The sequence below is a fragment of the Solanum stenotomum genome, chromosome 7, assembly GCF_019186545.1.
Source record: "Solanum stenotomum isolate F172 chromosome 7, ASM1918654v1, whole genome shotgun sequence".
Taxonomy (NCBI): domain Eukaryota; kingdom Viridiplantae; phylum Streptophyta; class Magnoliopsida; order Solanales; family Solanaceae; genus Solanum; species Solanum stenotomum.
The window spans coordinates 57,971,614-57,994,801 of record NC_064288.1 but is presented as its reverse complement, the minus strand read 5'-3'; the positions used below and the strand labels follow the sequence as shown (position 1 = coordinate 57,994,801).

Here is a 23,188-nt window from a genome sequence, read left to right as displayed (position 1 = left end):
TATATATAAGGTCGGGTTGGTTTGGTCTCGGATTGACTTTTTTAGTTAAAACCAAATCAACCCAAGTATAGTCGGGTTTTTTTTTCCAATACCAAACCATTAGTCGGATTTTTTTTTTTGGTTTAATTTGATTTGTTGTTTGATTCGGTTTTCAATTCGGTTTTGTACACTCCAGTATAATTTACATAAAAAATTTCAACANACATCAAAGTAAATTTTTTTATATATAAAATAAATTTTAAAAATTATATATATAAGGTCGGGTTGGTTTGGTCTCGGATTGACTTTTTTTAGTTAAAACCAAACCAACCCAAGTATAATCAGGTTTTTTTTTCCAATACCAAACTATTAGTCGGATTTTATTTTTGGTTTGATTTGATTTGCGGTTTAATTCGGTTTTCAATTCGGTTTTATACACTCCTATATAAGTATAATTTACATAAAAAATTTCAACAATGTTCAATTTTTAAAAGATATTTATTAAATAAAAACAATAGCTTTAACTAAAATAACACTTATTTTGAAATGGTGAAAATAAGTTAAACGAGAATTGTCCCCCATTATTTACCACTCCACTTACCTTCCATGCATTAAAATCTGTGGCCTTAGAAGCATCAGTGGTGCGGTCCTCCTTACAAATTGATAAGAACACCATCAACATTAAAAAATTTAAAGTTTTCCATCTGATCTGATGTTTAGAGTTGGTATTGAAGTTTCGATTAAATTTGAATTGTATATTGCAAGTCTTATTTAGAGGTAGCGCTTCCAACAGAATTTTCTTTTGATAAGCCAAAAAGTGATCTTTAGGTAAGTAAGTAGTCCCATATGAAATTCAGAAAACATTCATATCTAGCACTTGAGGAGGGGTGGAACTATTGAGGAGTTTATGTGAGACAGCATCAGAATTCTCCGATTTAATAGAGTCAGCAAGATTCGGATTCCAAATCAAAGAATGCAGACATGGGAACTGAATAGATAGCTTGGGGCACGGGAGCTTCCCTTAAGAGAAGAGTTCATTTCATACTAAAAGCTCGAACTCGAGAACCTTTCAAGAAAATTTTCTCCATACAGCTCATAGCTCAAATACAAGACATTTGATTAAGATCGGAGCAGTTCCACCCCGCTACTATCCAGGTTGGTACACCAACAACATTTAATACAGCATACCGACAAAAGCGGGGTTTTCTTCTAGGAAAAATCTTTGGGAAAAACACGTGTTTTTATTTAGTGCGCACCTCCTTTACTGTTGTAGGTACTTTTCATTTGGCATATGCTCAAGACTTAGATAGCTGTAAATACAAACGATTCTCCGTTTATTTTTCCTTGTCCGTTATGTTAAAAATAACATAAAATATACTAGTACAAGCAAGATTTTCAATCTGTGCATGAAATAGTGCAACTGCTGCAAAATGATTAGTTGCCTACTATGGATGCAAAGAGAACCAACATGGCTACAGATAGTAACAATGTAAATATCAACTAGATATTCCTCATATTGCACTGTTGATATATAAATAGTGTTTGTTCAAACGTTTAAAATTGCCGGCTAAAGGAAAAAACAAAGATGAATGCTAAAAAGGGTTGGGAAAGTTCAACCGTAAATAGAACAACAAGACATCGTAAAACTGCAGGAAAACTATGACATCTCGAACCCGTTGCAACAAAAATGCACTTCCCTTCTTAATTTGCTTTTGCCTTGGGACCCTTCTTCTTTGAAGATGAGGAGGATGATCTCCTGGGAATTGAGTTCTTCATGCCGATGAAAAACAATAGTGCACCTAGCAACGCCAAGTTCTGTTCAAAAGAGTGAAGAGATACACCTCATTAATGATACATTGCAGATACGAATCATAGATGAACGGAAAATTTGAAGAGCAAACAATGGCTAACCTGAGAGAATTTGAAAAAGAGTTGAACAAATTCCTTCTTGTCAACATCATAGTTGTAGAAGTCGTACAAGACTGGGGAAGCAACGGCCTGATGTATCAGCTGTGTAAACAAACAAACAAGATGAGGATTAGTGAGGTATGAAACAAGAAGGTTCAAACAATACCGGTTCCCAAAAAAAGAAACCCCACGAAAGCTATTATTCAAAGTAAGTCCAACAAGAAAATGACACATAGTAAGATACAAACCAGAAGAAGAGCTCCAACAGAGCTGCCGAAGATGAATAAAAGGCTTCCCAGACTCTTCAAAACTATGGCCCCCAAAATAAGATGTTTCATCTGTAAATAACATATCATGTTAAGTTACGTAGAACTACGAAAGAAGGTCAAATAAGTTGAGCCAAAGTGATACCTCTACATGGGGTAATACAAATCCGATGTGTGTTGCCACATGCTTTGACAAAACATTAAACTTTGGTCCTAATGCCTTCGCTGCTGGCCCGCCATCAGACCCAAATTCACTGAACCTATAACCCGAGCAGTTAATAAATGATGACCGGTTTACGAATAAAATCAAAGGGCAAAGAAATTATAACATAATTTTGAAATTTTCCCTACTCCCTATCATTAAGGTGGAAAAACAAATAAGAAACAATAGGCACATCTAAATTCTTCCTTTTCTTGATAAGTATACACACATTAAATATGATCAGTAGGTAGACTACAATGTTGCAGTCCAAGACAGCCAATAGTTTAACTTTTCACAAGTTCTTCAGCCTAAAGCATCGAATCCCAGTGGATAGGAGTGCCACGCAGTTGGCACTCTGGTACATGTTTTATGTTTGACACCACTTCAGTTGTGTTATTGATCTCTAACATATTCCTTTTTTCTTCATCTTCAGCTATTTGGTAGTACAGGACTCCAGAAAGAGAGTCAAGGAAGTAGGCTGTATTTTCTATATCCGGCCATACAAACCAAAGAGGAAAGTTTATATGCAAGTTATTGACTTTTTAAAGGCTTGAGGAAGGTTAGATATATGCACATGAAATGGAGCAAAGAAAACATTATGCAAGTCAATATTATGTCCTTGAGAATTGGCTTCCATACTAACAAATATCATACACAACTATAAACTTAAGAAGTGCATCATAAAAGGGTGTGCCTGTTCAATCCATTTGTAAATGAGTATCAGCAAGAGTCTATATAAGCTAAACAAGCATTCCATAACAGATTCAGTAGAGAGAGAGGTAACAGTTTACACCATAAAACACACATACTGTACCATTGACAGCCTTAACACCAATACCAAATTCAAGAATCTAGATTGGGCCTCACATTTAAACTTCGCAATGTAATTTTCCTCTAGCAATATAAAACTCCAATGACAGATCTACTTTACCGTTGGTGTAAACAACATGTCAAGTGCCAGCTTTATAGGCATGCTTCAATCAATTCTAACACAGGTACAAAGAACATAAACCTTGACTCAAGCTATGTAATCTTTGCACCATATATCAAGTCATATAGTTGTAAATCTACATCTTGAATGGATCAACACACAGAGCAAAAACACACAGTTCCAACCAAAAGGTTCCAACTTCAACAACGAAGTCAAGAAAATCAACTTTAAAAACATTGGGATATCTCCAATCACAACGAAGGTCCAAGTGAGCCGATTCCATATCCCATTACCAAATCATTACACTAATTCATCCACAACTTAGTTATCCAACTCTGATAACAAATCAACCGAACCAAGTACAAACACGGGCAGGATCTACTCCCCCCAATGACAGAGTGTTCAAGGCATAGTAGTAACAACTAACAACCTAAAGATCCCAGATTTGAATCTCAATTACAACACTCAGTTACTCAATGTAAGCTATAAGCACACAAACTGACAAAGACACCATCACCTCATGTTAAAAAATTGAACTTTAAGCTTTAACTCAACCCAAAAGCTAACTTACGATGAAACAACAATAATATTTCAACACCTCACCAAAATAAATAAGCGGATCTGCATGCTGGCTAGTACAAACTAACCAAAAAAATTATAAATTGCAACTCGTACAGTCAATTATATATACGCACAAGGTCAACGTGTATAGTCAATTACATAAAATTTAATGAAATATATATAAATTTTGGATCTATAACAAAACCCTAGCTTCCTCACTATACACATCCTACCACTCCGGAGAAAAACTACACTATATATACATAACTAAAATTATTATTTAAACATACATAGTACATATTGAACCCCCTTTTGGTTCTTCGTGTGTTTACACTACATATTTTGAACCGCTTAGTGAAAAAAACCAAAAACAGAGCAGATCTGAAGATGAAAAAAGAAGAACTTACTCTTGATAAGCGGAGAGAACGAAGACGGATACGAAGAAAACTCTTCCAATGAATGATAGGGCCGCCATTACAATGTAAATGGGGATTCAAATTTCTCTATCTTTTTGCCTTTCTCTCTCTAGAAAAAGAGAAAACAGAGACGAGTTCAAACAGAGAGAGAAAAAACAGGGATCTTGTTGGTCTTTGTTTTCCTCTAATTTATAGGTAGTAAAACTAGAGATAGGGGAAATTGTTCTTTGGTCCCCTTAGTATTGGGGAACTCAACTTTGGTATTGAGTCTTTTTTTTCCGATCGGTTTAGTTCGTATTTATTTTGAAATTTGATTAATTTGAGTAATATTTATTAAAGGTAATTTATTTTCAGAGTTGATAAAAAGTAGGAGTATCAATTACAACCTAACATATTTAATTTTTAATTCACGTCAATTTTTTGAAGATTTTTTAACTACTTAATTTTTGAATTTCACACTTAATATTTTTTTTCATGATTTATGAGTATCTTAGTAATATTATTATTACTATACTTAGTAATATACAAATGAATTGATTGAGCTTTATATTTATAAGAAAAAGAAAATGAAGTAATTACAAGGCCTTTAAGAAATTGAGTAAATTGCATGTTTAAGCGAAGTTATGACTTGTGAGTTGTCTATTTAATTGCAAATTTAGCAATCACTTTGGAGCTAGCAAGGGTCGAGATTCAAGAGGTTTATTCAAACTTTCTTTAATGAAAAATTATATCTAAATTTGATTTTAAAAAAAATATATATAAATAGTAGATCTTGAATTTTCTTTAATCGTTTTATGTGTTTATTTTTCTAGATGCTTTTTGTTTAGTTTCGACCTGATGTTCGAATTCATATTAGATCCCAATTAAATTTAAATTCATGCTAAAAAAACTCATATTAACAAATAAAATGTTTCCTAACAAAAACATCTCCTTTTTTAAAAGTTGATTATAAGTTGCATGCTTCGTTACAACACTTTTCATGAAACTACTTACAATCTAATTACTTCAGTAACTTGCTAAATTTCTCAAAAATATTTTTCTCCGTATCGAACACCTTGAATCACAACTCTTCTCAAAAATGCCCACTTACCTTTTCTTTTTTTCTCTATTGACGGCTTATTTATACTATACTATTAAAATTTCCTCCATACCTGCTATGAATTTCTCTGTGCAGACGGCAAACGCTCGCGAGTAAGATAAAAATTAGACTCGCTTTGTGGTTTGGCCATCTGTTGAAATGTACGGTCGATTGAAGGAGACACGTTTCATAACCAATAGCATTGGGTTTAATGATGAGTTTCTTGTTGAACTCCTTTGTAACTTTTGTTTCTTTCATTTTGGTCCCAGTATATTACTCCCACTAATTGTTGATTCAATTGTAATAACTATAGAGGTATTAAATTGTTAAGTTTTTTATATATTATAAAAGTTTGAGAGAATGTGGTGAAGTTGGAAAAAATTTATTCTCATCGAGGTACAAGTAGTGTTAGAGCTTGTTTGGATTGACTTAAAAGTTGGTCAAATTTATTTTTAAGTCAATTTTTTACTTTTAAAAGTGTTTGGCAAATATAACAAATAACTTAAAATAAGTTTAAAATTAACTTAAAATAAGTTAGAAATCAAAAGTAGATATCCCTTACTTTTTATTTTTTGACTGAAAAGTCATTTCAATTTAACTTTTTATTTTTTACTTAAAAGTTATTTTTTTTAAGTCCATCCAAACGGGCTCATAAGGCTTATTTTGGCTGCCAAAAGGTATATGGGACCCACATTCCACTTCCTTTTATTTTCTTTTGTCATCCATCTGTAACCTTTTTTTCTACTTTTTCTTTGTCCTCACAATTCTTTCTTGCATTTTTTTCCTACTTGTTAATTCTTAACATAATTTTATTTTTGTATGATATTTATTATTGATTTTTTATTTTGCATTTAATATCTACATTAAAATTTGATTATTTTAAATTTGTATTGTATAAAACTTTGTTCAGAGAGATAAATAATTTTTCATATTCAAAGCTTGAACTCGAAATCTTTAGTAAACGAGAAGCAACATCATCCTCTGTCCCATCATTTATTTGAGGAAAAACCAAAATGAATGTGTCAAAAAATTAATTTTTTGGATGAGTTTTAAGAAATTGAAGAAAGTGGATGAGTTATAATTACACACACACACATATATATATATATTAAAAATAATGATAATATAATAAGTTTTGAATATAAAAAATTTTTGATAGACAGTATATCTCTGCGAACAAAGCCTACACAACACAAATATGAAATAATCGAATTTTAATATAAATATCGAATGTAAATAAAAAATCAAAAAATAAAATTATTATATTAAAAGTTAACAAGTAAAAAAAAAAATGCAAGAAACAGTTGTGAGGTAAAAGTAAAAGTAGAAAAAAAAAGGTTAAAATGGATGAGAAAAGGAAATGAAAGGGAAGTGGAATGTGGGTCCTAATGTATATTTGGCAGCCAAATAAGCCCTCATACAACTGACACAAGGTGTACCTCGCCCATGATAAAAAAATTCGGTGAAGTTGAGAGTGAAAAAGGATGTTTTTATTTTAGAGAATCAATTTTGATTCATGTCAGGACGATCAACTGCAAATGTCATTCATCTTGTGAAGAGCCTGATGGAAAAGTATTCAAAAAAATAAGAGGAATTTATATATGGTGTTTATTGACCTTGAGAAGGCTCATGATAAAGTCTTGAGGGAAGTCTAGTAGTGATGCCTGAAGGCAAGAGGTGTATTGGTGGCTTACATTAGAGCGATAAAGGACATGTACAAGAAAGCTAAGATGTGGGTAAAAACAGTGAGCGGAGATTCTAGAGCACTTCCACGTGGAGATGGAATTACACTAAGGGTCGACTTTTAGTTTGTTTCCATTTGCCTATGTGATGAATGTTTTAATGCTAGACATTTAAGATGAAATATCATGGTGCATGTTATTTATGGACGACATAGTATTGATTGATGAGATGCGCAATGTAGTTAGTGTTGAGTTAGAGGTGAAGAGACAAACTTTAGAGGCTAAAAGATTCATGTTGAGCCGGATCAAGATAGAATATGTGGAGTAAACATTTAATAATGTGATGCATGGAGATATGACATTTAATAATAGTGTTGTTTTGTTTAGGATGATTGGTGTTTGTGATGGTACTAGTTGTATTATTATAATTTTTTTTTTATCATTATTATTTTTAACTTTTTACTAATCTACCCTAGTATGTTCTTATGGAGTTTCGATTGTCACATGTTTTATTGTTATTTTGACTCTTCTTTTGTATATTTTGTATTGTTTTTTTGTTATTTGTTATATTCTCTTCATTATCTCTTTCATCTTTATACCGGAATTTATTGCAATTGAGCTGAGGGTCTTTTGGAACAATCTTTTTATCTCAATGATATAGTAATAAAATCTACGTATATTTCACCTTTCTTAGATTTCACTTGTGGAATTTCACTGAATATGTTATTGTTGCTTTCAAAATTCAAGAAAATTGTCAACTTTATTTTTATGTTTCACTCTTTTTAAAAATAAGATTCTTAACTATTTTTATTTTTTAGGAGAAAAGTTTCAGAAAAATCCAAAGAGTACTAATAATAAAAAGTAAGTTTTCAATTTAGGCCGTTAAAATAATTTTCTTAAGAAATATTAATCATGAATTAACTAACAAGGAACCTCAACTAAGCTAATTTAAGTTGAGTCAAATTAATTTGTACAGAAATTGAGTTTCGGGTCAATTCCAAACAGTATATAAGCTAACCCCCTTCTTCATCAGTACCGTTTTCTGCTCCCTCAAGCTTTTAGCCATGGTGCTCATCTTCACCATTGCTATACACACTTCACTCTTCTATATTCTTCTTCTCAATCTAACAATTTTTGTTTCTATACGCAGGATTACCCTAAAACAGCAGTTCCTACTAACATCTTCACTGAACGCGGGTCCAATATCGTCGTCATCAATCCAGGTACTAAACCCTAACTTCTCTCAATTTCCAGTTTATTTTTTTTTTCTGTTAGCTAATTAAGTAAAATACTTCACTGTAATTTAGGTTCCGCAAATATTAGAATAGGATTGGCTCAACATGACACTCCATTCAATATACCTCATTGCATTTCCCGTCGCACTAGTCAGTTACCGAAACGAAATGCTCAAGATCAAGTAAGGCTAATTTTGTGAATTTTTGTAGTTAAGTATGCAGTTTTTTGTGATTTTTCGCAAAATTTAGTTTTGAAGTTTTAAGTCATCTTTAGTTTGTTGATCATATTGCAAGGGTGTATTTTTATGTGTTTTGATGATATCCTTTTTTTTGGTGGATTAGATGCTGAATTCTCAGGTTACAACTGCACAGCATATGGAACGGGAAAGAGCGTATGACATTGTAAGTACAATGAAATATAGTAAACAATGTTTAAATTATATATTTGAGCTTGAAAAAAAATATGTTTAATCATATAAGCACAAATATGAAACTTTATGGGTCGATGACATGAATATTTTGTAATATATTTTCAATGTTTCACTTTTTTTTTTATCAGGTTGCGTCGCTATTGAGAATTCCATTTTTGGATGAGGAGGTAGCTAACAGTTCTTATCCACGCAAGGTACCAGGGAGAATTCTCTATGCTTTTTAAAGTATAATATGAATTTTTTTTCTTGGATTCTGCAAGATTTCCATGTAAATGTGTGGTAAGGAGTGGTTATTGGAGGTTTTGAAGCTAGATTTTATCAGGAAGATTTTAATGGAATCGAAACTAGTTGAATTACAAAGTATCTATAGTCATGCTTTCTGGAATACCTCTATCGACAAGCTTTTGTGTTTATCTGCGCAGATGGGGCGTGTAGACGCATATCCTCTGCAAAATAACATGAAAGAGCCAGCGTTCACTTGGACTGATGTTTTCGAGAAAAGTGTCCCTCATTCTTCAACAACAGGTAAGAACTGTAACCTGTTCATTCTTTGAATGAAGCATTTATTCATTCAGGTTTGGCTGTTGCATTGTCAATGCTGAAAGTTATAGGTGGTGTATAGTTTTCTTGTAAACCAGTTTTATGTACAGATACACAATATTTTGTATGGAGTTTGAATACTCTTTTAGTCTACTACTCATTCTTCTTTGTCTGCAAGTGATGTCCTAGCCAGTTAGTTGATTGGCAAGTAGCCCTATGTTCCAGCTGGCATGACTATATTTTCTGCTATTAATGCCTAAAGCAGCCGAATGGTTCCCCATCTCTAATTCTACTAGTGCTTCTGTGGGTGGTCTAATTCATATTTTCTGGGAGATCTTTATGCGTTTAGATATCATCTGATATTCCCATGTCAAGCTTCTCAAATGGCCAATGAGCATTATGACAAGGATATTATACGGCAACTCTTCCATAGTTGATGACCCAATCTTGAATTTTGGACTTGGAAATATTTTTCTCTCAAAATTTTTGTTTTGAATATTAAGAACTCTTTGGTTATATCTCTACTGGAAATTCAGCTTCTACCTATTGTGCATATAAAAGATTTTAAGGCTTGTACACCATGAGAATACTACTCAATTGATCAGAACATCCATGTCGGAGAGATGATATTTTCTGATTGGCTTAGCTTTTGTTTGATTTTCAATAGGAGCTTGTACAAGAACATGCTTAGTTTGTTTATTCTGTTATTTACACCTTTATTTCAAGAATGAGTAAGTATGTTTTGCAATAGCAGAAGAAGATGTACCCAACGAGGGCGATACCAGCGAGTCGCCCACTCTGAAGGAAAGCAAGATTAAGGTTGAACCTAATTCCAGTGAACGTAAATATAGAGAGTACATATGTGGAGAGGAAGCTTTAAGAATACCCCCAACTGAACCATATTGCTTGCGGCGTCCTATACGCCGAGGTCATCTGAATGTATCTCAATATTACCCGACGCAGCAGGTAACATCTTGTTTCAAGATTTCTTTAGATGCATGGAAAATTTGATGTGCATCTGCTTCTTCCAGTTGTGACTCACAAATTAGTAACTTTACTTTTAAGTTTCAAAAAAAAATTAGTAACTCTACTTTTGAAATCAATGTTGGATTTCCCTTTACAATTTTTTCATTGAGCATTGGCATGATTTTCTGAGAACTTTTCTGTTGGTTTTTCGAAAGGTGTATAAATGTAACTTCTTTCAGATTAACAAGAGGTCCAGTGACCATTATTTTAATATAATACTTGGGGAATTTTAGGTTCTCGAAGACCTGCATACTATATGGGAGTGGATTTTGGTTGAGAAATTGCATATTCCTCATCATGAGAGAAACATGTATTCTGCAATCCTTGTTATTCCAGAGACATTTGACAATCGTGGTATATATACTCTATTTTTTCCTTTTCATTTTTTCTGTGTCTGAAACCAGAACTCTGGTAAATTTATCTTTAGGCTAGAATCTTGTTATTTTGGTCAAATCTGCAATTTTGAAATAAATATTATAAGGTGCATACACCACTAGATCTTGGAATTTAACTGCTCATAGTCTAGCTAACTTCGCTAATTCACATGTGCATAAGGTCTCTTATGTGTTTCTCTGAGTTGGTTTGTAAAAATGCCATAATGTCATCCATGGGACACCTGTTTTCATTGATGAAGTAATGTGAAGTTTCAGTGTTCTAGAGAAAATAAATACTCCACTAATTGGACTATCAAGAGAGAGATATGTGTGTGTGACAGTGGGAATCCCCAGCTGCTCCAGCCTTGGTGGGCAGGTTACCAACATTTGTGCTTGTGTGCTGTAGTAGGTGGACTAGCTCAGAGTTGCGCAAATTGGCCCGGACACCACTATCATTTTAAAAAAATTGTGGTAGTGTGTTCTCTTACATATGTGCTGTCCTGCAGACTGAAATGAGGATAATCAATTTAATTGACAATAGATTGAGATGAATCCAAAGAGCTGTTCTGGTCTCGTTTCCACTGATTTTGGGAACGGGGAAGGTAAGGCAAAAGAGAGCAGAAGTAAAAGAAGTGGGTAAATTGAAGAGGAAAGGGAAATTAAAATTTGTAGGCCCAAAAGGAAATTATATCCCCATGTTCCCTCCTCTTCCTACTGCTAACACCAAATGACGAAATGGAAAGATCAGTACTTTTCCTCTGCCTTTTCCTTATCTTGACTAGTTTTCCAAGCATTTAAGTTTTTGTTGCCTCTCCAAATGCTGAAGATAGTTACCCATCATAAAATGGTTTCTCGGAAAATTTCTCAACTCATCCATTACGTGGATTTGAAATTAGGAAAATCGGAATTCAAAGCAAGAACTTTGAAAGAGGGTCTTGTTGTCCATGGAGAAGCCCAACAGTTTGGTGAAGAGGAAATTTCCCTATGGTTTCCTCAGATTGTCATTTTAATTTCTTTTGTAGGATGTACTGAAAACAACCTCTCTACCGCATAAAGGTAAGGGTAAAATCCGCGTACATCCTAACCTGCCCAAACCCCACTTGTGGGATTACACTGGGTATGTTGTTGTTGTTAATGTCTAAGGGATTGCTGGTAAGTGACTAATCTTCGGATTAGGAGTGGAAAACGGACGGATTGAGTCGGATATGGACAAGTCGAAAACGAGTTAAACAAAAATGGATAAAATACCTGACCAGTCATATTTAACACGAATAAAAAATAGGTTGCTCACTGGATAATATGGACATCCTTATTGTCCATATTATCATTGTGGAAGCCCCCAAGGCCTAGCTCAAGTGGCAAAAGGTGGAGGATTTGTGGCTTACGTCACAGGTTCAAGCCCCACACCATGCAAAGCGAAGCCTGGTATTTAAGTGGAGAAGGGTAGAGGGGCGGGCCCATTATCCACTAAGTTTAGAAGGCTGTGATTGGTCCAAAGGGCGGGTCACAGACAAATTTCTCGGTTATCAAAAAAAAAATATATTATCATTGTGGAATATGGTGGGTCTAAATTACCCAACCAAAGCTGATCAAAATTATCATTATCATAGTATCAAGACAATACCTACTATATCATAGAACCAAGAGAGCTCATATTACTAGTTTTATGTACTGTGTGGCTACTCTACCGCATTATTTTGTTGGGGAACCAAGAGAACATCAACTATTCCCTTTGAACAATCCAACAATATTAATATGCTTATAGTTCAGTTATTATGTCAAACCACATTCACAAATTTCCAAGGAAATGAATTTAGCAAGGCATTGTGTTTCCTGGCAAATAAATGCTAAACAATATTTATAACCTGCTTTTTTCCTTTCTTTCTAAATTCTAGGAAATAACATAATACTATATGGCTGTAGCCTATGTTAAAAAAAAAGTATATGCTGTAGCCTGTAGTTTTTATCTATTTTGCCCATTAAATTACCATACTTTAAGTGGATAATATGGGTTGACTCATATTTACTCTTTTTTTTAAAAAACATCAGGTATCCAACCCATTTAAAATGGGTTAGGTTGGATGGATAACCATAGATATTACCCATTTTGCCATCCCTACTTCGGATAGATGAACCCAGATTGGACCGTAACAGTGATAGAACATTTTAAAAAGATTTTAGTTTCATCAGATCGAATAGGAAGAAGAACAAAACATTAATTTCATGTCAGTCTCTATGCTAACTTGCCAGTGCTGGTGGGTGACATAGAAGTTCTGTATTTTACTTTCTTTGCCTGGAAATTCTTTCAAATTTCACCACCTTCATTGACTCGTTAATCAAACCATCCATTATCCTCATAGTACTTCATCACAAGGAATCTAGTGGCCAAACTGGTCATTGGATCTTTTATGTTTTATTCTCTTGTTTTGTGTCCATTTCCTGAGAGTGCTTTTTCTTTCATAAAAGCTTACAGGAGGCTTCATAGTCCATGCACAAACAAGGTAAAAGAGTTTTCTAAGACTGTAGACGTGGTCAGTGAGGATTCATATAGCCGAATCCAACTTGTTTGGGATTTACACATAGTTGTTGTCGATGTTATTGTATGTGATTGTGACTTTACCATATGATCACCCCTTTCTATCGTTGATATAGCACTTTTTGTTCCTTATAGAAAATGTAACACTTCTTGTTGTTTTTGCAAAGCAGAAATCAAGGAAATGCTATCTATCGTGTTGCGTGACTTACGCTTTGGTTCAGCAGTAGTCCACCAGGTGATATTATGTTGCTGTACTTTTTAGGCATTATTAAGTGATTGTATGCACACAAGTTGGACCTAAACCTTCATTCTTATTAACCTGTTCATAAAATTTTCCAACTACCGACATACGTGACAGCATGAACTTTGAAATATATAGATTACTTCATTCTATTTTTATGAAGATCTGATAATTGCTTGCCCCATGTTTCTAATCAACAATAATACCAATAAAACTTGTGTGTATGGTATGTATTTGTTAAGCAGTGTCATTTAGAGCTATAATCATAGAAGACCTTACATATTACTACCCTCATTGCAAGTTTCTTGATAGACTTGCTGCACTTTCTAAAAGGGGATCACGTTTAGTTTTCTAGAAATTTTAAGCTACTTCTTGAAAGTTGGTTTTAGGCTATTTGATGTAGATCAAAATTGATACATTTCATTTTCATTTACTTAAGGAAAATAGGAAGATATATCTTGTACACCATTACGTTTAGCAATAATTTGCCCAACGATGGGCCCACTTTCTTTCTTATGGAGCACCTACTTCTTGATGAAATGAAAAAAGAAGGGTCAGAATATATTAGAAACACTTATTTATTTGAAGTTGGGCATAGTGGGAGGAGGTGTGGGACGGTGTACTATTTAAATTAATAATTCTGCTCCCAAAAATCCTATGTTTAGGATGTCTCATCAATGTTTTGTTTTCCCCTTCCTAGTTGGCTCTTATGATAATCCAAGATCTAAATTATTTACTCCCCTCGGTTCCAGTTCCTGTGACAATTTTTTCTTCGTTTAAAAAAAACCCGAGAGTTTTCTAAGTTAGGAAATATTAACACAAACCTTCTATTTTATCCTTAATGACAAACTTTTATAGTGACACAAATGTTATGGCATGTTTAATGCTACAAGCTTTAAAAGTCTCCCTTCCTTTCTTGATCGTTGTGCCATTAGTTTCCTTAGGAGGGCTAAGGAAGAAACATTCAGGATGTTAAGAAGTTTGCTGAAATAGGAAAACTTTACTCTTGAATATGCAATTGCCTGTTCTTGGAAATGCAGATGACTGAAAACAACTAACTGGAAGTGCTAACTGTACCATGTAATCAAACAGTAGGGATGAAAATGTGTGAAATCCTCTTTGTTACTCATGTTCTGTTTGAATTGGTTAAACCAGGAAGGTCTTGCTGCAGTTTTTGGAAATGGTTTATCAACAGCATGCATTGTCAACCTAGGAGCTCAAGTGACATCTGCTATCTGTGTTGAGGTATGGTGGCTTTATTTCTACCTTCTAAATGGTTGGAAAGTTACAATTAAGCCCCTTTTCTGTTACAGCTTTGTTTATAGCACTCCAGCATTAGAAATGGGATCCGGGATAAGGATTCTGGTAACTTTGATACTGGCATACTGCAAGGGTTTTTCCTTGTGTGTTGCGGAAGTGGGTGGTGGTTATAACTGGACATGAATCATGATAATGTTCCGAAAGTAATTCATGTTACTAAGGCATCACTCTTCACAGACTCACAGTAATGGTATCTTTCCTCTTTATTTCTTAAATAGATTTTCCGAACGGCTCTCGCCACCTATTATGACAGGCCATGAATCATGATTAGTACATCCAGTACCATCAGTGCTATTGATGCACACCCAAGTATAACAAAATTTCTCATTACCCATAGTCTCAATACTAGGTTAAAATTATACAAGAAAATTGGGATTCTGAGAGTGCTATTCTATCATTGGCGTGACATCTTTCATTGTCATTACTTCACTGTGATTACTGCTTCAGCATGAATCCTGTGTCTTAACTCTTAAGCAAGAATATCAGGGCAACTGCCCCTTGGTCTCCCCAATTGCTCTGTCAATGCCTTGTTATCTATGTAGATGACCTACAGTCTATACATCTGCTGTTACATAAATCTGGAAGCAGAGAGAATTCTGTGATATTCTTATGCTTTTTAACAAGAACATCTGAAAATTGCTATTTGACCTTTATGCTGATCCACCATGTGTTCATATGCTAATGGTTGATGCTATTGGGCAGGATGGAGTGGTTCTACCCACAACACAGATATCTTTACGGTTTGGTGGAGAGGTGAGCATTCAGTAAAAAGTATGGATTTTACTTTGCAGAGTGAAAAAGTCGAGAAGCTCAATTTTTTTTTTCTTTTTATTTTTTTATGCTTTGCTTATACTAGAGGTTATTTTCATTTTTATTTCTTGGAGATGCCATCTGAGTTTCTTTTTTAAGTAGGGTGAGACATATAATAAACTGGGAACTTGTTTAATCGGATGTTTCTATTGAATAGTTTTGCTGTCAATAGGCTGCTTATGCTTGACAACTCAAGTGGGATTTGCATAGAGAAACTGAAATGTCTTATCCTTGTTCAATTAGTCAATCACTTATGCCTTAATGCCAACTAATTAGTTCCGACTTTATGAATCCCTTATATCCATTCCTCTATCTTTAGACCTTTCTATTCCAAACTAAATTACTTTTCTTGTAAGGAAAATTAAGGGTTCTCAAACCTAGAAATTCACTAAATCTCACACTTACTGTTTGATATAAATGTAGCAACAACAACGAAAGAATCTCAACTGATTTTTCTCTAAATTTCACTTTGTTAGGTATTTTTCTATCGCATAATTGCACCCCTACTAATCTTCCTTTTCAACCATCTCATTGTAATTCTGTGTTACCTTGTTATTTATCATGCCATTCTCACAGAATATTGAGTCTGGATTTCTGAATTATTTGCATTTGAGTATCACAGTCTCGTCTGATCTCACTTCACCTTCAGTGTTATTATAAGGTTTAAAAATGCAACGCATTGTATTTTGTCTATTTCTACATATTCTAAATCTTTTAGTCTCCAAATTGCTTCTCCATAGTTGATAGTTCCAAATTTTGGTTGGCTGCTTTGCTAGTTTCATCTATTAATACAATATCATCTGCAAATAGCATGTACCAAAACCTTATTATATGTGTTTTTGTTAAGTCATCCATAATTAGGGTAATTAAGTACGGGCTCAACTCTCAAGGCAGATCTCTAGTGTAAACTCAGAGTCATGACTCCTTTGTTTCTCCTTTCGCAGTTCTAACATTTGTAACTGCTCTTTCATACATGTCTTTTGTGAGATATTAATATTTTATGTGTTTTTTTCTTCTCATACACCCACCCAAAAGACTTTTCCTGACACTCTATCATACCCTTTTCTAGGTCAATTCTATATCATTTCCCTCTCCCTCTAAAGTTACTTCTATCTTAGATCTATTGCTGGTGAATCCAAACTGGTTTCACCTTTGTAATATCCCCAAGTCTATATTCTATAACTTTATTCCAAAGATCTATCATATGATGCAAAGTTCAATATTATGATAATTAGCACAAACTTAACTATCCCTTGTTCTTATATGCTGGAACAAACTTTTCTTCTCCTTGTCTTTATAATTTATAAATGATGCAAAGCTCTAGGGAATTTTTGGAAAAACCTGGGGTTGTCTTCAAGTGTTGATACATAATAGAATTAAATAACTAAAAATGTGCTCTCATTAATGGCTTAAGCTTTTAGATGAGATGATTACACATTTCAGCGTCAAGCTTGAAGCAATTTATTAAGTTCTCGGCTTCTCCTTTAGTCTTTCCTCAATGATTTTTAATTGTCTTTCGTCTTTCTTAGCCAACCTATCTGTCATTTTAAAAATAATAATAATTCTAACAGGATATATCAAGATGCCTTCTCTGGACTCAGAGGCATCATCAAACATGGCCACCTATTCGGACTGATGCCCTGTCAAAGCCTGTAGATTTGCTGATGCTTAACAGACTTAAGGAGTCCTACTGTCAGATCAAAGTGAGTTCCCTAATATGTAGAAATATACAAATTGAAGGTTTTTAACATTTATATGCTAGAAACACGTATTGCCCAAGCATTAAAATGAATTGTTTAGTGACCTTTTACTATTGGTGTATCCATTCTATTCCCAAGGATCCGGGGGACATCACCCTATTCTTAGATAGTTTATGAGGGAGATAGGTGCTTAGTTTCTTTTTGGTAAACCCTCTATACTTTTGATGTAATTACTACAGGAGTTCACTATTGGTGTACTTCTATGTTTATAATACTAGTAAACTTTTTCAACAAAAAAAACACGTATTGCCCATTACTGGATATTCCTCAGTTTGGTAATCAATATATGAAGCTGGGAATGTATATCCAATGTGTCCTTGGGATGAATAGAGACAATTATTGGATAATGTTCAGTCTATTTGTTTGATTTATCACTTTCTATTGTAATCTACCACACTGTTTATAATAACTCTTGATCAATATGATGCATCCTTACATGAACACCTAAATGCATGTTTAATTTATTCCACTGTCCAGGAGGGGGAAGTAGAAGCTGTTGCTATGGTACATTCATATGAAGATGGAATGCAACCTGGATCTCATAAGACTAGGCTGACTGCTCTTAATGTATACCTCTTAACCTCAAAATCTTCTTGTATTTATTTTGCTTTTGTTAATGCCATTTGCTTAACTTTCACATTCTAACTCTTCGAAGATAAAATTCTGCTTATGTCTCATAATTTTCTGGGGCAACATTTTCAATGCAATATATCACAAGGTTACTGCTTACAAGGGAGTGCAGCTAGTGTTTTTTGTCATGGTTTGACAACTTGAATTGTCTAATCCAGAAAAGTTATTTATTAATCATAATTCAATGAAAATCTAAAATTAAAATTCAAAAGAAAGAGGCAGATTTGGTACTTGCTGATAAAGATGAAACCTTGAATTGACAAGGGTTGATATTAGTGCCTGATAGTTTGCTAATACAGGTTCCCCCAATGGGTTTATTTTACCCAATGCTTTTGGTTCCAGATGTCTATCCTCCGCCACCCCGCTCTTGGTAAGTTAAGTATATATGATGTCACTAAATCCTTTCTCCCTCCGTCTGTGCTCAGTTATTGCATCTAAATAGGTTTAACGATTATGATGATATGCTTGAGGACACATGGCACATGGACTTCCCTGGTGGTGGTGCATATCCGATGTGGGAGAGCTACCCAGTTTTCCAAACAAAGCCAAAGAAAGAAGATATTATTGGACTTGCTGAAGCTATTACAAAGAGCATTCTTTTGACAGGTGATAATAGTAATCTATTCTATAATGTGGTAGACTTTGGATATACTCTTTCTGAGCCTTGTTTCTTACAATTGACAGGGCGTATTGAGCTACAGAGAAAGTTGTTTTGCAGCATGCAATTGGTTAGTTGTTTAAGGCATTTAACCTATAGTTATTGTCATGTGGTTTGAAGCGTGATATTTTTCAACTCTTCAGATTGGTGGAGCTGCATTGATTTATGGTCTCATTCCTGCTGTGGAGGAAAGGTTTGTTTCAAGTCTAGTTTTGCCTGAATTTAAACAGAAAAAGAAAACAATGCCCCTGTTGCTAGAAGTTGGACATAATTATATATACATATCATCAATGAATATTCCACTCTCTGTTTAGAAGATTTTTAAAGCATAATTAGGCGACTGCATTTTGGCATGCTATCAGGGAAGTGCTAATAAGTAGAATGTTCAAAATTTTCTAAGCTATAGAAATGGTTTAGGAGATCAGTATGCTTTGATGTTTTTTGTTTCTAACAAAATAGTATGCTTTTATGCTAACTGCTCACTTTCGTATCCAGAGTTTTACATGCAATCCCTTCACATGAAGCAATTGACACTGTGGAGGTAAGTTTTGAGCTTTTGATTTCTTTCTATTCTAGTTGTTATGTCGTTCTTCAATATGCATTTGCAGACAATCTTGTGTACCTTATATCTTCTCTTTGCCAGATGCATAATCCGGCTTCTTAATTTAATCAAATAAATTTATATCAGTCCTGCCCCATTACCGTCCTAAGGTTTCATTATATGTTTGGCCTTCTCAAATATTAAATATATCCTTCAGATGCTTAGATTGTTTTCAGCATGCTGAAGACCATAAAAGGGGAAAACAAATTGAAAAGGGAAAGGAGAATCCAAAAATAAATATATAAGAGTTCCTTGGTATTTCCTTAGGAAACATACACGTCTCTTGCTCTCACTTGTTGATGAGTACAAATTATTTGATAAGCATCACATACTAATAATGCCTTTTAAGTATAAAAAAATTATTTTATAAATAAGTAATTATGTGTTGGAGGGGGCATATCGGTTGAAGTAGATTCTTCTTTTGATCAATCCTTATGTACAAAACCCCCAAATTCTTACTGCTCTATGGCTATATTGAGTCTAAAACATCAATTATAGAGACAGTATCATTTGAGTATAACTGATTACACCAAAAACATAATAGCAAAATGCAGTTGAGCTTCACTTTCTGCACACTGTTTTCTATGCTCTCAAAACACCTAGAGTTCCTCTCTTTCCATATTACCCACCATATTGAAGCAGGGATAAGTCTCCATCTGCCTCTGTCTTTTGCCAGTACTCCTGCTTCCTCAGGCATTGTCCAGGATATGCCTTTGTGACTCAAAAAAATCCTCCATAATTGTTGAGTGTACTTGCAGTGTAGAAACAGATGATTTACATTCTCTAAAGTCTCCCCACAGAGAAAGCATCTAGAGCATAAGGTTATCCCTCTCTTCATGACATTGTCTTGAGTAAGAGCTGCTTCCTTGGCAAACAACTAGANTAAAGTCTCCCCACAGAGAAAGCATCTAGAGCATAAGGTTATCCCTCTCTTCATGACATTGTCTTGAGTAAGAGTTGCTTCCTTGGCAAACAACTAGACAAAGCAAGATACTTTGTAGGGTATTCTGCTTTTCCATATTTGTTTCCATGGCCAATTTTTAATTTGTTGGTTTGTCTGAGCCATTAGCTTATAAGCTCTATTAACTTTGTATACTCCTCTATTGTTAATTCTAATTGATTCAACTACAAATTAACTTATGTATCAATTTACTCTAAATTGATTTGATAGGATTGTTTTTAATAAATGTAAATTATTTTATGATAAATGCAATAGACCTAAGCACAAAAGAGAGAAGAACAAATGGTGAAAATGGAATGAAGAGGGAGTTAGGTGTTTTCTATGAAAAGAGTATTTTGAGGTTTAAAAAGTATTAGGGATTAAATAGTTGTCACGATAGAGCAATCTATTTAAGATTTATATTTGGAATGAATGGATAAAAGACAAATTCTTAAGTGTTTTTTGTTCTGTTTCGGATTCATATAGTCGACACCAACTTGCACGGATATGAAGCGTAGTGATTGTCGTTGTTGCCATTTTTTCCCTGTATGTCGATTCCTTCGTCAACTAATCCAACTTGTTGAAATACATATGTAAAATGGACCATGTGTGGGTAAATATTTGGAATGGAACTTTGAAGAATCTTGGCTCAAATAGGTGCAATAGAAACTATTGTGTTTGGGTACCCATCCTTTTTTGGGGCCCTTACTGTCCTTGCAGACTTGCATCATTTTGTTTTCTTCTCATCTTTTATTCTCTTTTTATATAGTAAGTTGCTGTCAAGAATTTACATTTACGTTTGTATGTACATATATTAGGTCTTGCAATCGAGAACAAATCCAGCATTTGTGTCGTGGAAAGGCGGAGCAGTAAGTAGACACTATTTTTATTAGAGGTTCTGCTTAGTTTCCATCACACTATTTTTTTAACGGCTATATCCTACATTCTGGTAATATGGCTTTGATACAATTTAGGGCTTTGTATTATAAGTTATTATAAGGAGGTGGTAAATAATAAGCAGCCAAGGTACCTCTCACACCACAATTATAAAAGGAATAAAAGGAGTTGATAAATAATAACTATTTATTATAGGATTACCTGAAGTGTGTTTTTGTCACAAATGAAATAAATGGCACTGAAGAGTCTGAACAGCGTAATGGGGCTGCTAATCGCATCAACTGAACTGTAAGACTCCACTACAGTGCTTAAAGAACAGTTGATGCTACAGATTATTGTTGCGTTGAACCTATTTTGGTGCATAATTTATGAATAACATCTCAATTCAAGATCTTCAAGAGGGACAATCATTGTATTGTGTTGTGCTTTTTGTTTAATAATCTTAGTTCCTGAAGAATACTAAATGGTACACTATTACAGTTGGTAGAATTCTTCTTTCCAATAACCACCAGCTCAATTTGAGATTGCTATATCCAGGATTGTACTTATCTTGTTGAGACGATTTTCTTTTAATGATGCATAAGGTGATACCTGTTCAACCAAATCTTGTACCATGCTTCACTTTTAAGTTTGAATGAGACTCTATAGAGTTAGTATCACTTCTATGCACTGCAGATCCTCGGAATTCTTGATATTAGTAGGGAGGCCTGGATTCATCGTGAGGACTGGATTAAAAATGGAATTCACATTGGCAGTGGGAGAAAGTATAAGGATTCATGTTATCTTCAAGCACAGGCAATGTGCTATCTGAATTCATAAGAGGTACAAATAAGTGTTACTCTAATTTATCTATGTTCATTTTCAACTCAGGTTTTATACGTTTGCTTTTATTTTTGCTTCAGATAAGTGGGAAGGGTAAGGGATGAGTTGGGGGATTAATCTAGAACTGACGAGGGAATTGAACGGTTACGATTATTATCTTTCCTTTTCATCCTGTCAAGACATAATTCTTGTCCTTGCCTTCTGATTTCTTGTTATTGTTATAGTGCTGGACTGCTTTGGGGGGGGGGGGGGGGNGGGGGGGGAGAGAGAGAGGAGCGTATGCTTTCATACTGTGGTAATTGCAGGAGAGATTTTGAGAGATCACACTGGGAAGTATAAAACCGAACTAGTTTTGGTCATCAATATTTTGTGTCGCACGTGTATTCAGAATTGTTCAAGATGGAAGAAACATTCAAGGAGTATGCATAGAGAGATACATCTAGACACCACGATCACCATTTATACACATTATTATTTCATTTCAATCAATAAGTAAGCAGTAAATATTTTACTTATGTCGTAAATGCTTCATCTCTTCTCTGCTTCTTCTCGTTTTTCCTTCTTTTGCTCAGTTGGATGTTCTTAGAGGTGGGACAAATATGTCGAGTACACGCCCACTGGTTCATACAGTAGCCTTGAAACATATGCATGCTTTCCATAGGTCATGCAATGTTATTACTATTAACATTTCTCTTTCAATTCCTTTGTTGTTCAGCTTTCTGCAGGGTTATGAGATTTGATAAAGATCGAAACTGGAGCTTGCTAGCTTATCTTGAAGACGAAAGAACTGTAAGCCTCACTCCTCCCTCTGGACTCATGTGGTAGCCCTTGTGAACGACGATTCGATAATCCTGAAACCTGAAAAATTATTCAAGAATTATCACTGAGCAAGGCCAATCTGAAGTACATCCTAATTTCTAGGAAACTTAAGTTAGACTATAGGGTTATACTAATCTTGGTATTCTAACTTATTTAAGACGATTTTATTCTTAACTTTGTGGAATTTTCATAGAATTGGTTTGCTAGCTGACCCTCGATGTGAATAATTAACTTGGGAGGAATTTAATTAGTCAAATAAAAATATGATTATCGTGTTATATTCAAAATTAAACCATGCAGGAAGAGCCAAGCAGTCATCGAAATTCGGCGCATTGGTCAAAAGCTGAACAGTTCGATGACCTTTTCGTTGGTCTAAGTTATAAACATTGAGAAACATAATCTTTCACATGACCCTTATTTTTAATTATGACCTTTGGTTGATATATCCATTCTCACTGAAATGGTCGGAAACTTTCTAATTTTTTTATATGAAAATATTATTATTATTTTCTTTTTCACCTATCA

At 34.3% G+C, this 23,188-nt stretch overlaps 2 protein-coding genes across 4 annotated transcripts; one reads left to right on the top strand and one right to left on the bottom strand.

The window, feature by feature from the left end:
- Positions 1–1,484: 1,484 nt before the first annotated feature.
- LOC125871568 (uncharacterized) lies at positions 1,485–4,423 on the bottom strand. Its single transcript, XM_049552194.1, has 5 exons — positions 4,255–4,423; positions 2,299–2,413; positions 2,136–2,225; positions 1,891–1,989; positions 1,485–1,794 (listed from the first exon to the last, which is right to left on the bottom strand). The coding sequence occupies exons 1-5, from the start codon at positions 4,320–4,322 to the stop codon at positions 1,681–1,683; spliced, it is 486 nt and encodes a 161-aa protein (XP_049408151.1). The 5' UTR covers positions 4,323–4,423; the 3' UTR covers positions 1,485–1,680.
- A 3,596-nt stretch (positions 4,424–8,019) lies between these two features.
- On the top strand, positions 8,020–22,955 carry LOC125871560 (actin-related protein 9). Of its 3 annotated transcripts, none has more exons than XM_049552189.1 (21): positions 8,020–8,090; positions 8,174–8,246; positions 8,331–8,440; positions 8,601–8,660; positions 8,818–8,883; positions 9,112–9,214; positions 9,987–10,195; positions 10,489–10,609; positions 13,336–13,400; positions 14,562–14,651; positions 15,429–15,479; positions 17,108–17,239; positions 17,774–17,863; positions 18,226–18,296; positions 18,369–18,532; positions 18,611–18,654; positions 18,728–18,777; positions 19,080–19,125; positions 20,944–20,994; positions 21,698–21,844; positions 22,560–22,955. In XM_049552189.1, the coding sequence occupies exons 1-20, from the start codon at positions 8,088–8,090 to the stop codon at positions 21,839–21,841; spliced, it is 1,743 nt and encodes a 580-aa protein (XP_049408146.1). In that variant the 5' UTR covers positions 8,020–8,087; the 3' UTR covers positions 21,842–21,844; positions 22,560–22,955. The 3 variants fall into 3 exon arrangements, with proteins under 3 accessions (XP_049408146.1, XP_049408145.1, XP_049408144.1); XM_049552188.1 differs by having other exon boundaries at positions 9,984–10,195; XM_049552187.1 differs by having other exon boundaries at positions 9,981–10,195.
- The last annotated feature ends 233 nt before the right edge of the window (positions 22,956–23,188 follow it).

Coding starts and splice junctions, on each gene's coding strand:
- LOC125871568 (XM_049552194.1), bottom strand. CDS start 4,322: ATGGCGGCCCTATCATTCATTGGAAGAGTTTTCTTCGTATCCGTCTTC. Junction 2,414..4,254: donor GTTCTCTCCGCTTATCAAGA/GTAAGTTCTTCT, acceptor CTCGGGTTATAG/GTTCAGTGAATTTGGGTCTG. Junction 1,990..2,135: donor CTGTTGGAGCTCTTCTTCTG/GTTTGTATCTTA, acceptor TTGTTTACACAG/CTGATACATCAGGCCGTTGC.
- LOC125871560 (XM_049552187.1), top strand. Junction 8,661..8,817: donor GGGAAAGAGCGTATGACATT/GTAAGTACAATG, acceptor TTTTTTTATCAG/GTTGCGTCGCTATTGAGAAT. Junction 17,240..17,773: donor AGTCCTACTGTCAGATCAAA/GTGAGTTCCCTA, acceptor TCCACTGTCCAG/GAGGGGGAAGTAGAAGCTGT.